The 19,672-nt window shown below is 35.9% G+C and overlaps 2 protein-coding genes across 7 annotated transcripts; both read right to left on the bottom strand.

Annotated features, from left to right (window-relative positions):
- Nucleotides 1-19: 19 nt before the first annotated feature.
- On the bottom strand, nt 20-6,181 carry LOC126620925 (uncharacterized). Of its 3 annotated transcripts, XM_050289249.1 has the most exons (18): nt 6,034-6,181; nt 5,047-5,271; nt 4,720-4,786; nt 4,410-4,593; nt 3,742-3,794; nt 3,490-3,578; nt 3,088-3,315; nt 2,777-2,841; nt 2,537-2,597; nt 2,335-2,452; nt 2,178-2,259; nt 1,996-2,068; nt 1,855-1,916; nt 1,184-1,279; nt 857-1,011; nt 662-758; nt 491-568; nt 20-420 (listed from the first exon to the last, which is right to left on the bottom strand). In XM_050289249.1, the coding sequence occupies exons 1-18, from the start codon at nt 6,038-6,040 to the stop codon at nt 310-312; spliced, it is 1,851 nt and encodes a 616-aa protein (XP_050145206.1). In that variant the 5' UTR covers nt 6,041-6,181; the 3' UTR covers nt 20-309. The 3 variants fall into 3 exon arrangements, with proteins under 3 accessions (XP_050145206.1, XP_050145222.1, XP_050145212.1); XM_050289265.1 differs by lacking the exon at nt 5,047-5,271; XM_050289255.1 differs by lacking the exon at nt 6,034-6,181 and having other exon boundaries at nt 5,021-5,265.
- Nucleotides 6,182-9,145: 2,964 nt separating this feature from the next.
- On the bottom strand, nt 9,146-18,132 carry LOC126627195 (auxin response factor 18-like). Of its 4 annotated transcripts, none has more exons than XM_050296653.1 (4): nt 17,617-18,132; nt 10,810-11,882; nt 9,632-10,515; nt 9,146-9,515 (listed from the first exon to the last, which is right to left on the bottom strand). In XM_050296653.1, the coding sequence occupies exons 2-4, from the start codon at nt 11,878-11,880 to the stop codon at nt 9,476-9,478; spliced, it is 1,995 nt and encodes a 664-aa protein (XP_050152610.1). In that variant the 5' UTR covers nt 11,881-11,882; nt 17,617-18,132; the 3' UTR covers nt 9,146-9,475. The 4 variants fall into 4 exon arrangements, with proteins under 4 accessions (XP_050152610.1, XP_050152602.1, XP_050152617.1 ...); XM_050296645.1 differs by lacking the exon at nt 17,617-18,132 and adding an exon at nt 12,267-12,683; XM_050296660.1 differs by lacking the exon at nt 17,617-18,132 and adding an exon at nt 12,123-12,236.
- Nucleotides 18,133-19,672: the final 1,540 nt, after the last annotated feature.

Below are 19,672 nucleotides of genomic sequence, written 5' to 3'. Positions count from 1 at the left end.
TTCTAAAACAGAGGGACCATGATCACAAAACATAAAATTGCAACGTTTCGAACCAAATCAAAATTGCAACGTTTTACCATGGACAAGCAGATGCTCTCATAAGATGCTGCTTAGAATTCCACGTTATTCGACATGTTTATAGTTCTCAAAGTATGGTAAACTCAATCTTTCTACAGTGGTATTATAGTGCCATAGGTAAACAAATGTCGTCGAGATCTATGGGTGCCTAACAACCTATGCCGGTAAACATTTTGAGGCATGAAGATGCCGAAGAAGCCAAAGGATTTTCCACTTGGATAGACGTAAAGCTTATGATGCTTGGACAAATTTGTCTAAAGCAGATGTATCCAAAGCTGGGAACTCCTTCACGGCAGCAAGCACAATGTTTCCAAGTGAGACGGCATCATTGTTGCTCGGTGCCTACAGTGTAAAAGTCGTATGAGTTGCAGTACATTAAGAAACGATTGCAAGTTGTGAGTTTTTCGCCTACCTCTATGTTCAAGGGAAGTACAGGATCATGCAGCGAGAGTCTAAGAAGAAACCATCCTCCGTAGCCAGAAACTCGGACCTGTTTCGAAGTGCACGTTGGGGAACCATGTGTTTAAGAAACTAAACAATGAAACAGTGACAATAAAGTCAGTCTCGACGAAAATAAACTTACCCCTTCGTGGTTAACAGGGGCTTTTTTAAGCTTCGGATCAGAGTCGATATAGTTCTCCAAATGTTTCAACACTGCTTCTCCATAGTCTCGGAAAAATCTGCAAGCTTTGATTTATCAGAAACCTTAAAGCATTTACCCATGTACACAACACACAGAACAAACTCTTAACGAGGATTAACATATACAGTAACATACCCTCCTTTAAGATCTGGATGACTTTGATTGATCTTTAATCTCAACTCAACTGAAAAACCTGGTTCCTCAAGACCTTCCAAAAGACTGGTCAAAACTTTGCTGCCACCGACTTGCCCTGAAGCTCTGGCTGAAGCAAGTTTATTCAATATTTTGACCTGAAAATAATGCCAGAGGCTAAATTCAAACAGTAGGAGCAGCAGCAACAAATTCACCAGAAATGATAACGAAAGATGAGCGAATTTTTCACATCACGGGATTGTATGTCAATTAATGGACAATCAATCTCAAGTGTAAGAATACCCGTGCAGTGTTACATTAAAAGCCTACCATGAGGTATGCGCCATCGTCAAGCCAGTGGTTTTCCTTGAGAGCTCCATGGCCACTTGTCTCAATAGCCAGATGTGATTCCTCACCAACAGAGTTCTGTAATCAATATAGAGACTTCAGTTGAAAAGCAAAATAAGATGCACAATGAGACGAGAATTATCAACACAATGCTGGCTAAGATGTGATATAACTGTTTATTTCACGTGCATATTTGGAATATCGAAAACAATATAATTAGGGAAAACACTATGCCCCAAAAGATCTATTGGCTTGGAGCCTTGACCAGAAAAGGTTTACAAAAAGCGATGGGTGTAAAGAAAAGAAGTTAAGGATCTAGCAGTACCGCCAAAATATCAGTTGATTTCATTGCCAGTTGCTGTTGATGGTTGGCTAGAACTAGATTGATTAGGAAATTTTGTTCGGTTCTTTGATAGTTCCTAGATTATAACGTACAAACCATGCCTGGAAGGACCATACTGTTCCTAATGCTAGATTCAGGATAAAAGATCTCCCTGGAGTTCGTCCTTTCAAATATGCAAAAAATATCGCCAGGACTACGGGGCTTCTAAAGCTAGAAGCACTTGGATGCAAGATCTTCCGTGAATTATTCCTTATTGATTTTTTATGAATCATAAAAAGTGTAGGCAAGATAACTAGACAGTTTTTCTTACCAAACGAATAGCTTCATCAATGACATTTTTGTAGCCTCTTTTGAAACGATGGTGCTTTCCCCCTACAAGAAAATGCTAATTGGTAACTGTTAAACATTCCATACAATAAGAGAAGTACACCATTTTCAGTTTCTTTCATACCAAGTTTCTTCTCAATAAATGTGGTGAGACCGTCTGAAGTCACACTGTCTGTAACAATGGTAGTTCCCGGATGCTAAGAAAATTAAACCACAAAAAAATATTGAGATAAAACGTGGAAACACATGAAATGATATATTTTGAAATACAAGAGACGTGTTGCAAAAACAGAAGAAAAATTTTACCTCCTCAAGAACAATTGCAGACATCAAGGCAATCAGACGATTCCTATTGAACTCCAGGCCGGTTGAATCCACCGCAGCAGATCTAAAAGAAACACTAATTAGAAAGAGGCAAACAAACTTAATGTCAAATAGATCTGTAGGCCGCAATAAAATGTACCTATCAACATCTGTATCAAAGATGATCCCCAAATCAGCTTTGTTATCAAGGACTGCCTGGGTGATAGCTTTCATTGCTGTTTTGTCCTCTGGGTTCGGGATATGATTTGGGAACATACCTGATCCAAGATCATATATCTTATTAAAAATCCCGATACCGTATTTACAACTTCAATATTCTAGCGTTCAACAATCAATATTACCATCTGGCTCCAAGAACTGACTTCCAGTGGTGACTGCACCAAGAGGTTCAAGCACTTTTGCCTGATAAAATTGAAAAGAACATGCTTATGATTAACTTGAGTACGTATTGAACAAATATCAAACCTTTTTCATCAATGCACATAGCAGACTGCCATCAAATTACAAATTAACATCAAATAAAATTCTCTAACAGTACAGGCAGGAAGCAAAATATCAGTGTCCAAAACAAGGAAACTTACAGCAAAAAATCCTCCTGCTCCATTCCCTGCGTCAACTACAATATGAAACCCTTCCAGTGGCTTCTCTGAGATTATATAACACCGCACAACAAATTAGGAAAAAGAAGACAAAAGTGCCTCAAAGGACAATCATTTAAATGGAAGGGCAAAGAAGGAGCTGATTATAATAACAGATTTATACAGAATGCAAGTGCTGGTGTTTGACACTTATCAAACAAGCCAATTACAACCAACATCTCACTTCATAGTAGGGATGAAGAACTGGATCTGAGTACATTTCCACAATGATGAAGATTCCCTAGAAGTCGTACCTATATTTCCTGCAGCTTTGCGAACTGCCTTTACAAGATCAGATGTATAGACACTCATGTAATCAACTCTTTTTACGGAGGCAAGCACTTTTTCTTTTGAGCTCGTCAAACCTTCAACTGTAAATTTATCTGCAGCACGCTCTAAGATGTTCTTAATGTCAGGTTTCCCGAGCCCTCCAGAATTTGTGAAAAATTTGAACCCATTCCTGTTGTAAGGCAAATGACTTGCTGTTGAAATAACACCAATATATTGCATCAGGGGAAGCCAACACAGATGAGATACCCTTAAGGAAAAAATATAATCTCCAAACTAATACCAAATTTAATCCTGTGGATAGACAATAAGGCCAAAACTCTAGGTGGTAAAAAAACATAGTTTACAAATGAACATGCATACCCTACCTGTTATCATAATAGACCCATCGGAGGGGCATAAGAAAGAATCATCTTCAGTAATTGTGCTATTAAACATTGCAGGTGTGGATGCCAATCTACATAGAGGAAAACAGTTTCAATCAATATCCAGGTCAATCAACACTTACTGGTCATACACAAACCAGTATCTATTTCAACAAAACTATCAATCCAAATAGTCATTCCAGAGTCTATCAACATTAAGATCAACGATATAATAAAGAGAAGTTCATCACCCACCCGTATTGAACAACATCCAGACCAGCACTGGCAATCCCTCGCGAAATGGCATCCTGGAAGTTGATTTATTAAATAGAACCAAATTATCATTAAAAGGAAAGTACTATCACTAAAGCTTTCCAGCTACATTATTGAAAAAGGTAGTGTGAGATTAACTTTAACAACTAACAACGGTATGGTATCTATCCAAAAATATGATTCTCTTATATTTGAACAACACTGAAAATTTTCAGAAACTAAATATAGTAAGACAGGCTACCAATCCAAAAATTCGAAGTGCTACTCCCATTTTGACCCAAACAAGACAACTAAGAATGATGATCACAACAAAAAAAGATTTTTATTTTTTATCTTACTTATAATCAACTTGCAATTCCACGCAGCCAACATCTAAGTTTTCTTCTGAATTTCCAATTTAAACAATAGTTGCCATATTTAAGTTTACAAAGTTATTACTAAAGTAAAATGCTACTCAAAAAAAACAAAAAGTTATTACTAAAATGTTGTAGAAAATGAAGCACACAAAAGTTACTTGGTAAACACATATTCAAGATAGTGTGTGACAGATATAATACTTAACTGAGCAATCCAAAAAATATCACATACTGCATAACCAGAAAAGTGAAGAAAAAACCATACTTGAACATACTGTGACAATTAGGACATACCTCTAACTTTTTTGCAGATATTCGAGAGTCATGGCCAACAGAAATTCTCAAACGTTGAGAACCATCAACTTTCTTCTTTTCCACTAACCATGCAGCAAAAGCAGCTCCTATTGCTTCTGAAACAGGTTCAGTCAGACTGATTGGCTCTCCTTCAACCCCAGCAACAGCAACACCTCGAATATCACTGTGTATGTAAACATCAAACCACAAAGAATAACATATCAAATCGGTAATTCCAAAAACTGTCAAGTGCCGAGAAAGTTGGAAACAGTTTAATTCAAGACTACTCTATGGTGGCATCATTTGTTACCTGCCATTTTGTAGTTTTGAAAAATCAATTTTATCAAGATATGGCACTGCAGTGGTAGATGGAGCAGCTGCAAGAAAATCCCAAATGAATATCGACATTATCCAAAAAGGTAACAGTTTATAGGACCATAACGAATAAGTTGACATGCAATCCAAAATTTTATAATTTGAAACCTAGGCCATCCAAACAACCCAAATAAAAACTCGCCCATGCCAAAGAAAAGATTTTTATGACAAGCACGAAATAGAAGAGTATGTATTTTAAGGAAGTGTTGAACACTAATTTGAAATCTGATATCGACCTTGATAATGAGAGTCTAGAACAGACCATTGCACTGAACAGTTCTTCGGTTTATGCAACTGCTCTGGTATTTCGATAAGTTGTGCAATTGCATGGATGGAATGGAAGTGCATGCTAACTTCCCTCGCTGGAAGGGAAGCATGTTGCGCAAAAAAGGGGCAAAATTGTCCCTTTGATATTGGGTGTCAAACTTCCTACTTAGTTGGTAGCACTGAGACACAGAAACATTTTGGACAATCTTCCCTGACATTGCTGCATAGAAGTTTTGCAATTTTATCAGATCTCATGGTCATAAAATATTAATCAAGAGAGTTGTTCATCAACGGTTTTTGTGAGTCTTGAAACCCATCTCCAAATTTCACCAGTTATTTGTGAGCTAAGACGGGTCAATTCTACAGAACAGTCCAATCTTTTGGAATTTCGAATTACAACATCGGAGAACTGACATTCTGAGTAGAAGAGGGTTTCATCTAAATTCATTTCAGTAATGCCATACAATGTGATAACTACTAGATCAAAACTTGCATAATATCAACAAAGCACATAACAGATAACAGACAGAATTAGGATTCAATCCTCATATCGTCTTCAGCAAAACACAGTTCACAATCAAAACAACGAATCAATGCGTATTTTCGTTATCTTTTCATCAACATAATCTACTTATTAAGAACAATTCCATTCACCATTAATCCAAACCAACTTAAGATTCAAATTAAAAAAAATACAAATAAAATAATCACCAGTTTCGTATTCAGTAATCCAGCAGCTAGGATTGAACTTCAAAATTTCAACTGACAACTAAATTAATTAACAAAGAACCCTAATTTATATTCTCTAATCACGCACATCCCGAACGAAGTGAAATAATTCTATGCATTAAAAATCGTCACTTTCGTAAAGCAAATCCACAGAGCAAATAACAACTTACAAAAAAGAACAAATCTTTATCTAATGGGAAAGCTAGGAGGATTGGTATTAGTTCAAATTTCAGAAAAAGAAGCAGAATTTTACCTTCCATCTTGTAAACCGATCGGCGTTCGTGGAGAAAGAGGCAGGCGGAGAAGCCGATAGATGCAAGAAGAAGAAGGTGGTGGAAGAAGAGGGTAGGTGGATGAATATTGAAGGCCACGGACACCTGGCTATTTCTACGTATTTTATTTGGACTTGGATTGTCTGCCCTCCTATTTCGGTGCCCTTTCCGTGCCCTCCTGTTTTGTGTGGTCACGGTTAAGCCACGTCAATATTTTATATTATTTTTTTATAAAAATAATAAAACAAAAAGAAATAGTAATATAAAATGTTGACGTGGCTTAACCGTGACCACAAAAACAGGAGAGCACGGGGAGGGCACCACAATTAAAGGGCAGACAATCCAAGTCCATTTTATTTTGCCTACAGGTTTCCGTGACTCAAATATATTTGTCGAATCAAGGAAAACACTATCAACAAACAGTTACTCTATCTACTACGGTACCACCTACCAAGTTCTAACTTTCTTTCTGGTACCTTCTATTCATATGACTAACAAAAAAACAAAAGGCAATCTTTAGCACGGACATGATCATACAAGCTCTCATTTTCTTTTATACGTATGGTGTACTTAGAGCTAACGGAATGCTCAATGTAAAATCAATGGCACTAATGTTATAAGATATATATAGTCGATCTCATTTAGTGGAATAAGGTTTTGTTGTTGTTTGTGTTTTAATCACGCTTTTTTCTTCTTCTTATGTATCGATAAATGTAAAGAAAATTAGAAATCAAAATAATTTCAATACTCATGTGTTAGTAAACAAATAAGAATTCAAGACACAATGGTTTCAGTTTTCGATTCAAATTAGTAAACACGTCATTTGTTAAGAGTATGTGTTGAGTTTAAATCTTAGTAATAGGAAAATGTATTGAGTTTAAATCTCATGAACGAAAGTTGTTAGATAAAACATTCTTTTATCATGTTTCAATTTATGACCACATGTGAAGTGGAAGATAAACCACCCAACTAGACCGGTCGACATCTGCGGAAGAAGATAGGAACGGAAGTTGGATGAACCCAGAAAATGTGTCCACAGACAGAATGGGCTCAATTACACAAATTGGACTAAATATCCAATGGGCTCATCTGTTGGCTAATTTTTTCTGACCCAACGATTTAGAACGACTTTCCATTTTATTACAAATACCACACTTCGTAATCATACGTTGATGAAGTGTGTCATAGACAGAAATTAGAATTAGGATTAAATCGTACTTTTACGGTTCGTTATCTCATTGTGTATAAAATTATAAAATAAACTTTGAATATGTGCAATCACTTACAAACAACACGTATCAAATAAATTTACGCGACTCTGATAAGAACCTAGTAATTTCATACTCACCGTTTTGTTTCTTTAGTTTGACTGTTATAGTATAATTCTCATTTCTGAATTCTCCTTATTAGTTAACGTTTCTTGTATATCAAGTAAACTCAACCCTATATATTGTAACCATTGTACATTAATTAATACAAAAAACATATTTCTTCGTTGACTCTACAACTAGACGTATTTAGAAATGAATGTAACATGATTACTGTCTAAATAAAACATAATGTCACATGCTCAGCCTCAACATTTGCTTCGTGGTGTTCTTTGTGTTGACTTTGAGATTAATCAATGTCTCAAACTATGTTGTTAAACTTAATTATATTTTATGTCTCATGCATGCAATGCGTGCAGGTGATTAGAAAAGGCAAAATTAATTAAGATTCAAATGGAAACACAGGTTGGAGTTTGTTTGAAAAAAACCCATGTCAGAAATCCGATCGATACAGTTGACTAATAAGGGGAGTAGGGACGCAAACCATGGAAATCTTGGATCTTGGTCAATAAAATATACACATAATATTGAGAAACACATCATCATTGTAAATTTGTTATACAAAAAACGAGTTCTTTTCAAGCCATGCGGCATCCATCCTTTTCAGACTCAGAGATTCATTCTGTCTGGGTTACAGTCAAGCAGACTCACTAACTCATAGAATCAAACCCGGGACCTCGCATATTTTCTATCATTTTCAGGAACCGCAGTCCACGTCCTTACTGCTGGGCCACTTACTGTGGTTACAAAAAAAGAGTTCCAATTTTCAATTTTTGTCTAATATATATAGTTGACCAACATGGATTTTGTTTGAAATTTGGTTGTACATGTTAAGATTTTAGAGCGACGGTTGATCCAATACTAATCACATTAATATTATGCTATTACAAAATACTGTTGCAATTAGTAATTTTTTATAATATAAGTTGTAATTTGTTTTGCAAAATAGTCGATATGAGACTTTTAACATTATTTGACAAACACAACTTTCATTTGTCAAATGAAGATCCAAATTCCACGCAGAAATGATGTGTGATATCTCCATCTTTTGCTGTCTTTTTATGAATTTGGTTTGTCTCTTGGGTTGGTCCAGCTTGTGAGATTTGCTAAATGTCAACTCGCAATCTTAATTTTATAGTTGAAAAATAATAATATTAGTGTGGAGTTACCTATCTCACGAATCTTTGTTGGTTTGATTTTTAAGATCTCAAGCTTTTTAAGTAAATAGTTCAAATCCCAAAACCTATATTTGTGGCAGAATAGTAAATCAAAATGGTTAGGATTAACTTGTCTTGCTAACAGTCATCAAAACTCTAGGAGCGTTTTAGGGTTCATGATTTCCAATGCCTCAAAACATGGATTAGTTGTTCAACTCATCTAAACAAGAAATCCTTAGAGATCTTTTAATGAGATAATAGATAAGAAAAAATAGTTAAAATTTAAAATTGACACTGGTTACTGGTTTTCTTCTCTCTCTTCATGTTCAGTTACAAATTAAAATTTGAAAGATATGACTACTGTATGATTACAGTATTATAGTATCACGTGATATAAATAATTTACGTGTTGTAATATGATAGTATTACTTCATAAATATCCATTTTCAAGGATAAAACCATGAATTCTTATGTATAATCTAACTAATGAAACAATCACACAATTTTACACCCTCTCCAAGTGTTATTTCAAGGTCTTGTTTCTTTTCTCGTTAAATGTAAGGATGAGTTGAAAATTTGCATTAATTAAAGTATCGAAAGACTTCAGATAATATCACATAATACATGCAATTTTTTCACCGCACTTAAGACTTTATTTAGGTAAAGATATTGCAAAAAAAAACTAGAAAATTAAGCTCTCAAGCAATACACAATTTAGTACGGTGGGAGTTACCCAAAATTTGAAACAATAGAAAATGAAACTCTAAACAAGGATCAAGAAAAAGCAACCGCACAAGTTTCTCATTTGAGTCTTCGAGTACGGATTCTACCATCGAAGTTTTGTTTATTACTTCCATGGCATCTTCAAGATCCATTGGTGCATTGGTGCATTGGTGCATTGGTGCAAAGGCAAGCATGAAGCAACACCGTTTTAGATGTTAGGCCATATAAAGTCTTTTTGCTGTCTTCGAAAACTCACTGACAAAACAAACAGTACAATTGTAAGTATTGCTCATATACATAATGCATAGCTTAGAAAATTAATGAGCATTCAAGTAAATGATTTCAAGGCAATAAAACATGTGTGAGATTACCAGAATGGCTCGTCTCCCGTGTGTTTAACAACACCTGATGCATCTCGGTAGAGCACATTTCTTAACTTCTTTGAACTCTCTTTGCCAAACATATTGGCCAGCTTTCCATACAATTCTTGGTATGATCCAAGGACAGAGAGATCAAGGGTCCCCACTTCCCCTGAATCAATAAACACTTTGCAATAACCAGTCTCCAAACTAAGATCACTTTTATGGTAATCTGTCTTCCAAGGAGACCCTCCATCAGAACAGTTTTCCACTGAACCATGACCATGTGATGTAGAACCAGAGCCATCAGAACAATTTGTTGTTTTCTTTGAATGTCCATCTGATGAACTATCATCACCAGATGAGCTCTTAGATATCTGTTCTCCTGTAAAAATTAGTTGACCAAATAATAATATGTGAGGTGTCTTTATCTCATCATTATCCTTCAAACTCTGGGTGGGAATTCCCTTTTTCAGACAACAAGAGATATTATCATTGCTTTCAGCCTTGCGCATGAAGTTGCCCCCAGTGGTTTCAAGAGGCGCAAAGTGACCATGTTGTTGAAAACCAATTGAAAACAAACCCGATTGCAGTTTGTTGAAGAAGAGCCCCGATGAAGATAGTCCAAACTGAGCATGCCTGGCTCCCTGTATGCCTGCAGATAGGTTGTCTGATACATTACATAAGAGGTTGCTCGAATTTAGGGAGTTGCTATAAACTGATGGCATGGGAAGTTGTCCAACAAGGGAATAGTCTGGGATATGTTGAAGCCGCAACTTCTTTCTTGGAAGCGAGAAGGGGGAGAGATGGATGGCTGGTATGCTCGATACCAATTCAACCAACCATGGGCTAACACGTTTCACATTTTGGAGCAGATCTGGTTCATCCCATGAAACCTAAAAAACAATCTTTTGTTTAATGACTAACAAATGATAATTTCATACTTCTGTTCTACCAACACATGTAGTATAATATATATCAGCAGTGAATGTATAAATACAATCTACTCACAAACTTACAGAATGTTACTTGCTAAAAAAGGTATCTATTGAATACCACAGATGCACATTTATGTTCTAGGACGACGATTTAGCAATAGTTTGGGAAGTAGTAGTGAAGATGAATTACATGCAAGTTTTGCAAGGTTAAACTCAATATGATAAAAACTATGGAGTAGGTATGTAACCAACCTGTAGAAGACGCCATGGAGACTCGGGCCAACAGATAGGATCTGCAACCTGAACAGAAGATATGGTTCCCATGAACCAGCTTATCCGAGAAGAATCCTCAGTTTCAAAGGGCATTTTGAACCTCATTCCTGAGCACCACCGTATTTGCATTGCGGCTCTTACAGCTGAGGCCTTAACACAAAACTCCGGTGTGCTTGCACGGGGATAGTACGCAACCTCAAAGGGCTGGCCACTGGCAGCAAGAGTTGCAGCTTCTATAACATATTCAGCACTGATTTTTCCCTTCGCATCACCACTAGAAGTCTTTTCCATCACTTTATTGCCATTCTCCCTTGAAGAGCTTGAATAAACCCCATATTCAGAGCCAGAATTTCCAGATGCGTTTTCAGGTCCACCGCCAATTCCCCTCTTAGCCCTTCTAATCCCAACACAAAGATCCCCATTTTCCGCTCTGAAAAAGACAATTGAATCCCCAGCAACAAGCTTCTTGTGGTTCACAAAATTACTCCACCCCGTTGTCAAAAGGTGACGCCGAGGAGTACCTCTATAAATATGCCTAAAATCCCAAATCTCTCCGTGCACATCCTTTGCAAGAATGTTCTGAACTGGTGGCTCAGCCGAGTAATTCAAGCGCGGGAAGAGAGTCTCCGCACAGTAACGAGGCACAGAGAAGCCTCCCCCATTGTTGGCATCAGATTGGGTCAATGTCTTTGCAAAAGATGTGGGTTTCTCGGGATTCTCAACTGTACCATTGTTTCCCACAAACCCATCATCCTCAAGATCAAAACCACTCTCTCTCACCGGAATCAGCCTCATTTTCGCAAAAACCTCATCTGTTTCGGGATCTGCCATGTATCTAATAGCAGATATCTTGGAGAGAATGAGTGGTGGAATTCTGGAATTCCCAAAATCTACTCTCCCATGGGCGTACTCAGCATGGCCCTGAGGAAAGTAGAAGACTTTCGTGTTAATGGGCGGCAATTGAACCATGCCGCCGGCACAGGCATGCCAGAATTGAGAATCCAACCATTTCTCTGAGTTGCTCCTCAAAGGTCCTCTCACAGAATCCATAACTGTAATCATTGTGTCAAACAACCGATTAGTCTATGACCCTCCAAAGCATAAAAATAATTCCTTTTATGTCTTATTGCTTTCCTCAATAAAATGCAGCTGTTAACACTTCAAATTTACAGAAAAACAATAATCAAGTCATGTATTACTGCCAAGGGAAAACCCAAACTTTTTCTACACCAAAATTCTGAAAACTTAAAATTACAAAACGTAACTGACAACTACAGAAGAAAAGTTTCAACCTTGATTTAGTCATCAATGAAAAATCCAGGACATTTATAAGTATAATTTCTGAGATTATGAATAAACACCAAAAAGATGAACAGTTTCAGAAACAACAGCAGAAAATTTAGATCAAAGAGAGACGACGAGTGCATATAATTGACCTGTTTTTCAGAACAAGCTGAGATATGAGAGATAAAAAGTCCAACAGGATTTGGAATTTCCCTGAAATACCAAGAGGGTTGGTGTGGCTCCTGTGACTTTGTGAGTGCTAACTGTAAAGGGCCGCTCTCTCTCTCTCTCTCTCTCTCTCTCAAGAAAACTGAACAGGGTTTTCTCAGACACACAACAACAACAACAGTGAACGCAGAAGAAGGGTGAAAAAGGAGGCAGTTGTTGCTGTTGGAAGGTGCCGAGGCTGAAGCTTCGTTGCCGACCAGAGCAGACTGTGAGTGTGCGTAAAGAGAAGATAGATTTAGACGACAAGAGACACATTCCGAAACGCAAATGCCACCCTTTTTATATTGATTTTTTGTATATTTCAGTGTCGCGGGGGCCGGAGATTTGCGTTATCTTTTCGATGGTTTCGGATCGCAAAAGTCCAACTGGCTTCGCCGAATTTCAGGTGAATTCCCCCTTTCTCTTTCTTTATCTTTAATATTTTTGTTTCTTTCATAATTTCACTGCCCATGAGATGATGTTACTGATTAACGTTTCATAGTATGAGATGATGATCGAGCTAATATTAATATGTCATTAATTTATAATGTAATATTAATTAATAAGCTGATTACATCATGTGACGACTACAAAAATATATTATGCTTTTATTTTATATGTAAGTTGATGATACATGTGCAAATAAAAATCAATCTTGCTTGGAAGGCACAAGGCTCGTGGCCATGCATTAAACAAAGTAAGCCAATTAAGTGGCACTAAGCATTCCAATTATTCTAAGTTCATGCATTAAGAGAAGGCTTCCCCATAAAAATCAAGGCCATTTATTTTATGTCTAGGTCACAAAACACAATTCGAAAGGCATGAAAAACTCAAGTCAAAGTTAAGAGAAACTGAACAAATATTTTTCCTTATTAATTATTTGTGTTAGCCGACCCCACTTAGTGGGAAAAGGCTTTGTTGTTGTTGTATTAATTATTTGTGTGTTTTTAGATTTCTTTGGTCACAAAATCTCCTTAACACATAAGAGGATATGTGTCATCAATCCATCCATAGTTTGGTAAAATCTGCGGAATTAGGTAGTACAACATCCATAAAAATCGTTCTTCGTTTTGACAATGTTATTTCACCAAAATGTTGGTCAAGTTTGTGCGCAAAAAGATAGGAAAAGTTGGACTGTTGGAGTAAAAGTAATAAGTGTTTCCTTCTACCAACTCTTTTTCCCAACGTACGTGACCAGAAAAATTGCTAAAAACCAACATTGTTGCGAGAGTACCGGGCAAATTTGAAGGAAAAAAAACTGAGTAATGGATGAATAAATTTAGAAAAAATATTTACTAATTAATTTAAATGTGCTTAAAAATTGAGTTTATTTGCGCATATGTCTCAAAATTGTTAAAGCACAATGCGAGTTTCATGCACAATTCTGAAATCAAGGCAATGGTTTTTACCAAATTATGTGGACTATAATCAAGTTTATTTTGTCCGATGCCCTAACTCTTGGGGCTTAACCATGGTTAACAAACTAACTACAGTTTAGTTTGTACAACAAACCATATGTTGTTCATGATCAGTAGTTCATGGTCAACTCCCAACAGTATTCACTGGTTGTTATTTGTGTTCCTTTTTTTGCTCCTAGGCATGATGATCTTGTCGTACTAATTGATTCTAAAGATAAGAACATGATAAACAATTTTTGAAAATGGATTTGTATAAAAAAAAAAAGGAAAATCAAACTCTTAATGGATATATGAATGTTACTGTTGAAATAAAAGTCACTTGGTACAGTCTAGTAGTATTACTCTTCATTTGTAAGTGAAATATTTTATGTTCGATTCTCGCTAAAAATGAATTTGAACCACATTAATGCAGATAATATCGTTCGTTAAAAAAAATGGTGACAATGACAGATAAGAGTTTAGATTAAGTTAAATAGGATGGAGTTGCCCTAATATTTCACCAACAGTTCGTCTCACTCAGTTTACCCCCAAAATAAATGTCTAAACTCTTACGGATTTTTTTTTAAAATTTTTTGTGGGGAAAAGTTTAAAAGTAGGGAATGCTATCCCATCCTAGGGTAAGGGTATGCCATAAACCTCTTTGAAGACTTGTAGGGGGTCTTAGCCTTTTGTTTTGTTTTACAGATCGCCCACCATGAGGAATTGTGGGCAGCACGACTTGAACCTAGGCCTTAATTTAGCGAATCCTTACCAACTCAACCAACCCCTCGTTAGCAAACTGTTATGGATATTTCATCCACATCCTGAAATGTCTTTGTTTAAGGTTTAGTGCTTTATATATACAATACTAGCAAATATACCATTGACTTGTTTGCTAGAAACTCTATATATCATATATATTTACGATAAAACGAGATTGACTTGTTTGCTATAAACTCTATATATCATATATATAATTATGAGAAAATGAGAGAGAATTGATTAGAATTGGCATTTGGATCGTAGCCAAGTCATGATACAAGAATACTAAATTTGATATTGATAGGAGATTATGGCAAAAATTTAATGGGATTAATTTTGGATTAGAGAATGGACTTGATAATGTATCAAAAGCGATATTGAGTATTGAGACACTAGGACAAATTAACATGACAATGGAATGAGATATAAAGAAAAGCCAAATCATTCGGCTAATCACTTCGGTCGGTCTTATTGAAGGATATATATACCCTTCTCTTATCAAAACACAATTTAGGATGTTAATCAAAACCATGAATAGTGCGTATGATAAGTTGGTTTAGCAGCATTCGATCTTCACTAGTTATAAAGGAGATCGTAAATTCAACTCAAATGGATGTGAGAACGATATATTTATAGTGAGTTTGATACTGAATTGTGCCCCATTATAATTTGCCATGCATGGATTAATCTTACTGAAAAATGGAACCATGCACATGCACAACTGAATAAGGGTTACAAACTCATCATCCGAATCTCAAATTACCATCAAAATTGCCTCCAACTTGATAAACACCTAGCAGACATTCTTGAGAACCAAAACTGTTAAAAGTAGACGTAGAAAGTGACCACTTAACAAGACATATGTTCTACAAATGGACACGAACAGTTAGTTGGAGGAGATGCAAACACTGACAACTACAACAATTTTGTCACTACACGACTTGACCCCCACAATTTATTATTTTAATTAATTGGCCTCTCATATATGTGGTCGGCCAAGTTTCTTGCTCTTCCATAAATGCCACTACGCAAGTTCCTAACTAACCCCAAGCCCCATTCATTCAAGGGGTCTCTAATTAATTGGGGGTTGTCTAGTCGGTTGGGGGTCTTTGAGAAGGACTGTCCAACATGCAATTAACGTTATAATATATATGGCATCGAGGGGTGATGAGGATTCAACGATTACTTGTTGGGATTTCGATGGAATTCATTAAGTAGCATTGTGATGTAATCACAAATGCTCAAAAAGTCGAAATGCACTACTTCTTGCTAGGAAATCAGTTCACTGGTGAGGAAAGCTGGCTAGTTTTCTCTAGTAATAATGGAAGGAAAACCTTTCTTGTAATTCACATAATTTAAGAGGTGTTTTGGGGGAGATAAGTTGTTATTAATCAATGTGTTAATAGTATAAGTATGTGGATGGATTGTAAAACAATTGTAGTGGACTAGTAACGCCCAATAGCTTCTCTTTGAAGAGGCTTTACAATAATAATATGCGGTCAAGTTTGCCAAAGTGAGACATTTGAGATGTTGGCTTAGGGCAAAACTCCTTTGTAACTGAGCTATAAGGATAACTCCTTTGTAGCCGAGCTATAAGGATTCTAAGTCTCGCTCATTATCTAGCATTGAACTGAATTAATTAGGATAACTAACACGATTTAATGTATGTTGAAGTAAGCAATGGATGTCAATGTCCAAATTGTGTTTAAGTTAAAAGGTAAGAGATGGAGTAGTTATGACGAAAAGGTTGAGGGCCCATTCACATAGGTGAAATTGATAATGTAATCGTGTTAAGCTTCATTTATAACTATTTCATCTTCTTCCCTTAGTTTTTGCAAAATTTAGAAATTGACACTCTTTTCTGTTGATCATGTATTGAAATTTAGTGAGTTATTAAATACAATATAATTTTAAATACATGGATTTATAAATAAAAAAATAGTGAATTACCATTTTGTGATAATCTAAGGGATTGTTTGTATGTGTTTTTAAAATGATTGAAAGTACTTTTAGAAAAAATAATTTTGGGTTCCAAAAGCACTTGAAGTGCTTTTTGCAAGAAACACCAGTTATGTGCTTCTTATAAGAAGTACTTTAAGTTTTTTTTTCAAGATTTACTTGCATTTTTACTTAAGATTGGTTCTTAAAATATTTTCATTAAAAGCGTTTTCAGTCATTTTAAAAGCATATTCAAACGAGTTCTAAAACTACATTAATGAAACCCTCTTTGTCAACCAAAAGATGGTGAAATGACATCTTTGTCTTCTATCATAACAAAAAAGTTAAAGATAGTAACGTAATTTCACAAAACAAAATTTTACTTTTTTTTAATCCTTACCTGCATTTAAGATTAGCATCTAAGTAAAAAAATTCCCGCTTTATGTATGAGCATATACTAGTATCGATTAAGGATTGAGGTGTTGTTTTTGGTTTTAACCCTTTGATTGATTGGCATCAAGTAAAAGCAGGAACACCGACAACTGTCAAGAAGCAGATTCACAAGCGACTCATCGCAACAGCCAACACCATCAGTCGCTGCCGCTGCCGGAGACTGGTACGACATGTATTTCTTCAACCTCATTAGCGCGGGGTTCGTTTGCAACATGTGGCGAGCATCAAACGAAAGATGGTTGCAACGGATGGTCCCCACCCATACTGCAGCGTTGTAAACTCGTCAGTGAGATGATGGGATGGATACCGGATGATGGGAATGCGGACGTGACGCGTCTGGGGGAGAAGTGGGGCCCGTGACCAAATCTGTGTCGTTTCTTCAGTAGACCCTACAACAGTAAAAATGTCAAAAACTCAACCCCGCTCACGAAACCCTAGATGGAAAAAATGCAGCTGTTAACACATAAAATTTACAGAAAAACAATAATCAAGTCATATATTACTTGCAAGGGAAAACCCAAACTATGCGCACAGAAAACCAAAATTCTGAAAACTTAAAATTCAAAAATAAAACTGACAACTACAGAAGAAAAGTTTCAACCTTGATTTAGTCATCAATGAAAAATCCAGGACAGTTATAAGTATAATTTCTGAGATTATGAATAAACATAAAAAAGATGAACAGTTTCAGAAACAACAGCAGAAAATTTAGATCAAAGAGAGACGACAAGTGCATATAATTGACCTGTTTTTCAGAACAAGCTGAGATATCATATGAGAGATAAAAAGTCCAACAGGATTTGGAATTTCCCTGAAATACCAAGAGGGTTGGTGTGGCTCCTGTGACTTTGTGAGTGTGAACTGTAATGGGCCGCTCTCTCTCTCTCTCTCTCTCTCTCTCAAGAAAACTAATCTGGGTTTTCTCAGACACACAGCAACAACAACAGTGAACGCAGAAGAAGGGTGAAAAAGGAGGCAGTTGTTGCTGTTGGAAGGTGCCGAGGCTGAAGCTTCGTTGCCGACCAGAGCAGACTGTGCTGGGAGACGACAAGAGACACATTCCGAAACGCAAAAGCCACCCTTTTTATATTGATTTTTTTATATTTCAGTGTCGTGGGGGCCGGAGATTTGCGTAATCTTTTCGATGGTTTCGGATCGCAAAAGTCCAACTGGCTTCGCCAAATTTCAGGTGAATTCCCTTTCTCTTTCTTTATCTTTAATATTTTTGTTTCTTTCATAATTTCACCGCCCATGATTTTTAAAATTTGTTCTATTTTTATTTTTAAGAAGTTTTTTTAGTGTGGCCGCACATTCTATCAGGTGATGTTACTAATTAACGTTGCATAGTATGAGATGATGATCAAGCTAATATTAATATGTCATGAATTTATAATGTAATATTAATTAATAAATTGATTACAGCATGTAACGATTACAAAAATACATTATGCTTTTATATTATATGTATGTTGATGATATATGTGCAAATAAAAATCAATCTTGCTTGGAAGGCACAAGGCTCGTGGCCATGCATTAAACAAAGTAAGCCAATTAAGTGGCACTAAGCATTCCAATTATTCTAAGTTCATGCATTATAAGAGAAGGCTTCCCCACAAAAATCAAGGCCATTTATTTTATGTCTAGGTCACAAAACACAATTCGAAAGGCATGAAAAACTCAAGTCAAAGTTAAGAGAAACTGAACAAATATTTTTCCTTATTAATTATTTGTGTGTTTTTAGATTTCTTTGGTCACAAAATCTCCTTAACACATAAGAGGATATGTGTCATCAATCCATCCATAGTTTGGTAAAATCTGCGGAATTAGGTAGTACAACATCCATAAAAATCGTTCTTCGTTTTGACAATGTTATTTCACCAAAATGTTGGTCAAGTTTGTGCGCAAAAAGATAGGAAAAGTTGGACTGTTGGAGTAAAAGTAATAAGTGTTTACTTCTACCAACTCTTTTTCCCAACGTACGTGACCAGAAAAATTGCTAAAAACCAACATTGTTGCGAGAGTACCGGGCAAATTTGAAGGAAAAAAAATCGAGTAATGGATGAATAAATTAGAAAAAATATTTACTAATTAATTTAAATGTGCTTAAAAATTGAGTTTATTTGCGCATATGTCTCAAAATTGTTAAAACACAATGCGAGTTTCATGCACAATTCTGAAATCAAGGCAATGGTTTTTACCAAATTATGTGGACTATAATCAAGTTTATTTTGTCCGATGCCCTAACTCTTTGGGCTTAACCATGGTTAACAAACTAACTACAGTTTAGTTTGTACAACAAACCATATGTTGTTCATGATCAGTAGTTCATGGTCAACTCCCAACAGTATTCACTGGTTGTTATTTGTGTTCCTTTTTTAGCTCCTAGGCATGATGATCTTGTCGTACTATCTGATTCTAAAGATAAGAACATGATAAACAATTTTTGAAAAATGGATTTGTATAAAAAAATAAAAAATAAAAAAAGCCTCCTAGGCATGGACCTAGTGTCAGCATGACGCCAGCTAACAACGACTAGCTAACGTCATGCTACCACCAGGTTATAGTTGGAATTTGAAAAAAAACAAATTGGACGAATTAAAAAAAAAAATCTAATTTTTTTCCTATAAATACCTACAACATTGAAAACTGAGATAAAAAGTGTCACGTAGATAAGAATCCTATCTAAAATTTGCACAACCAGTTACATCTCAACACATGACACTCAAAATCATATCCAAAAAATTATTAAGATTACATAAAGATAAGAAATATGGAGAGTTACTCACTCTAGTGACATATGT

The sequence above is a fragment of the Malus sylvestris genome, chromosome 1 (genome assembly GCF_916048215.2).
Source record: "Malus sylvestris chromosome 1, drMalSylv7.2, whole genome shotgun sequence".
Taxonomy (NCBI): Eukaryota; Viridiplantae; Streptophyta; class Magnoliopsida; order Rosales; family Rosaceae; genus Malus; species Malus sylvestris.
Note: the sequence above shows the minus strand (reverse complement) of the source record. Positions and strands in the feature narration are given on the sequence as shown.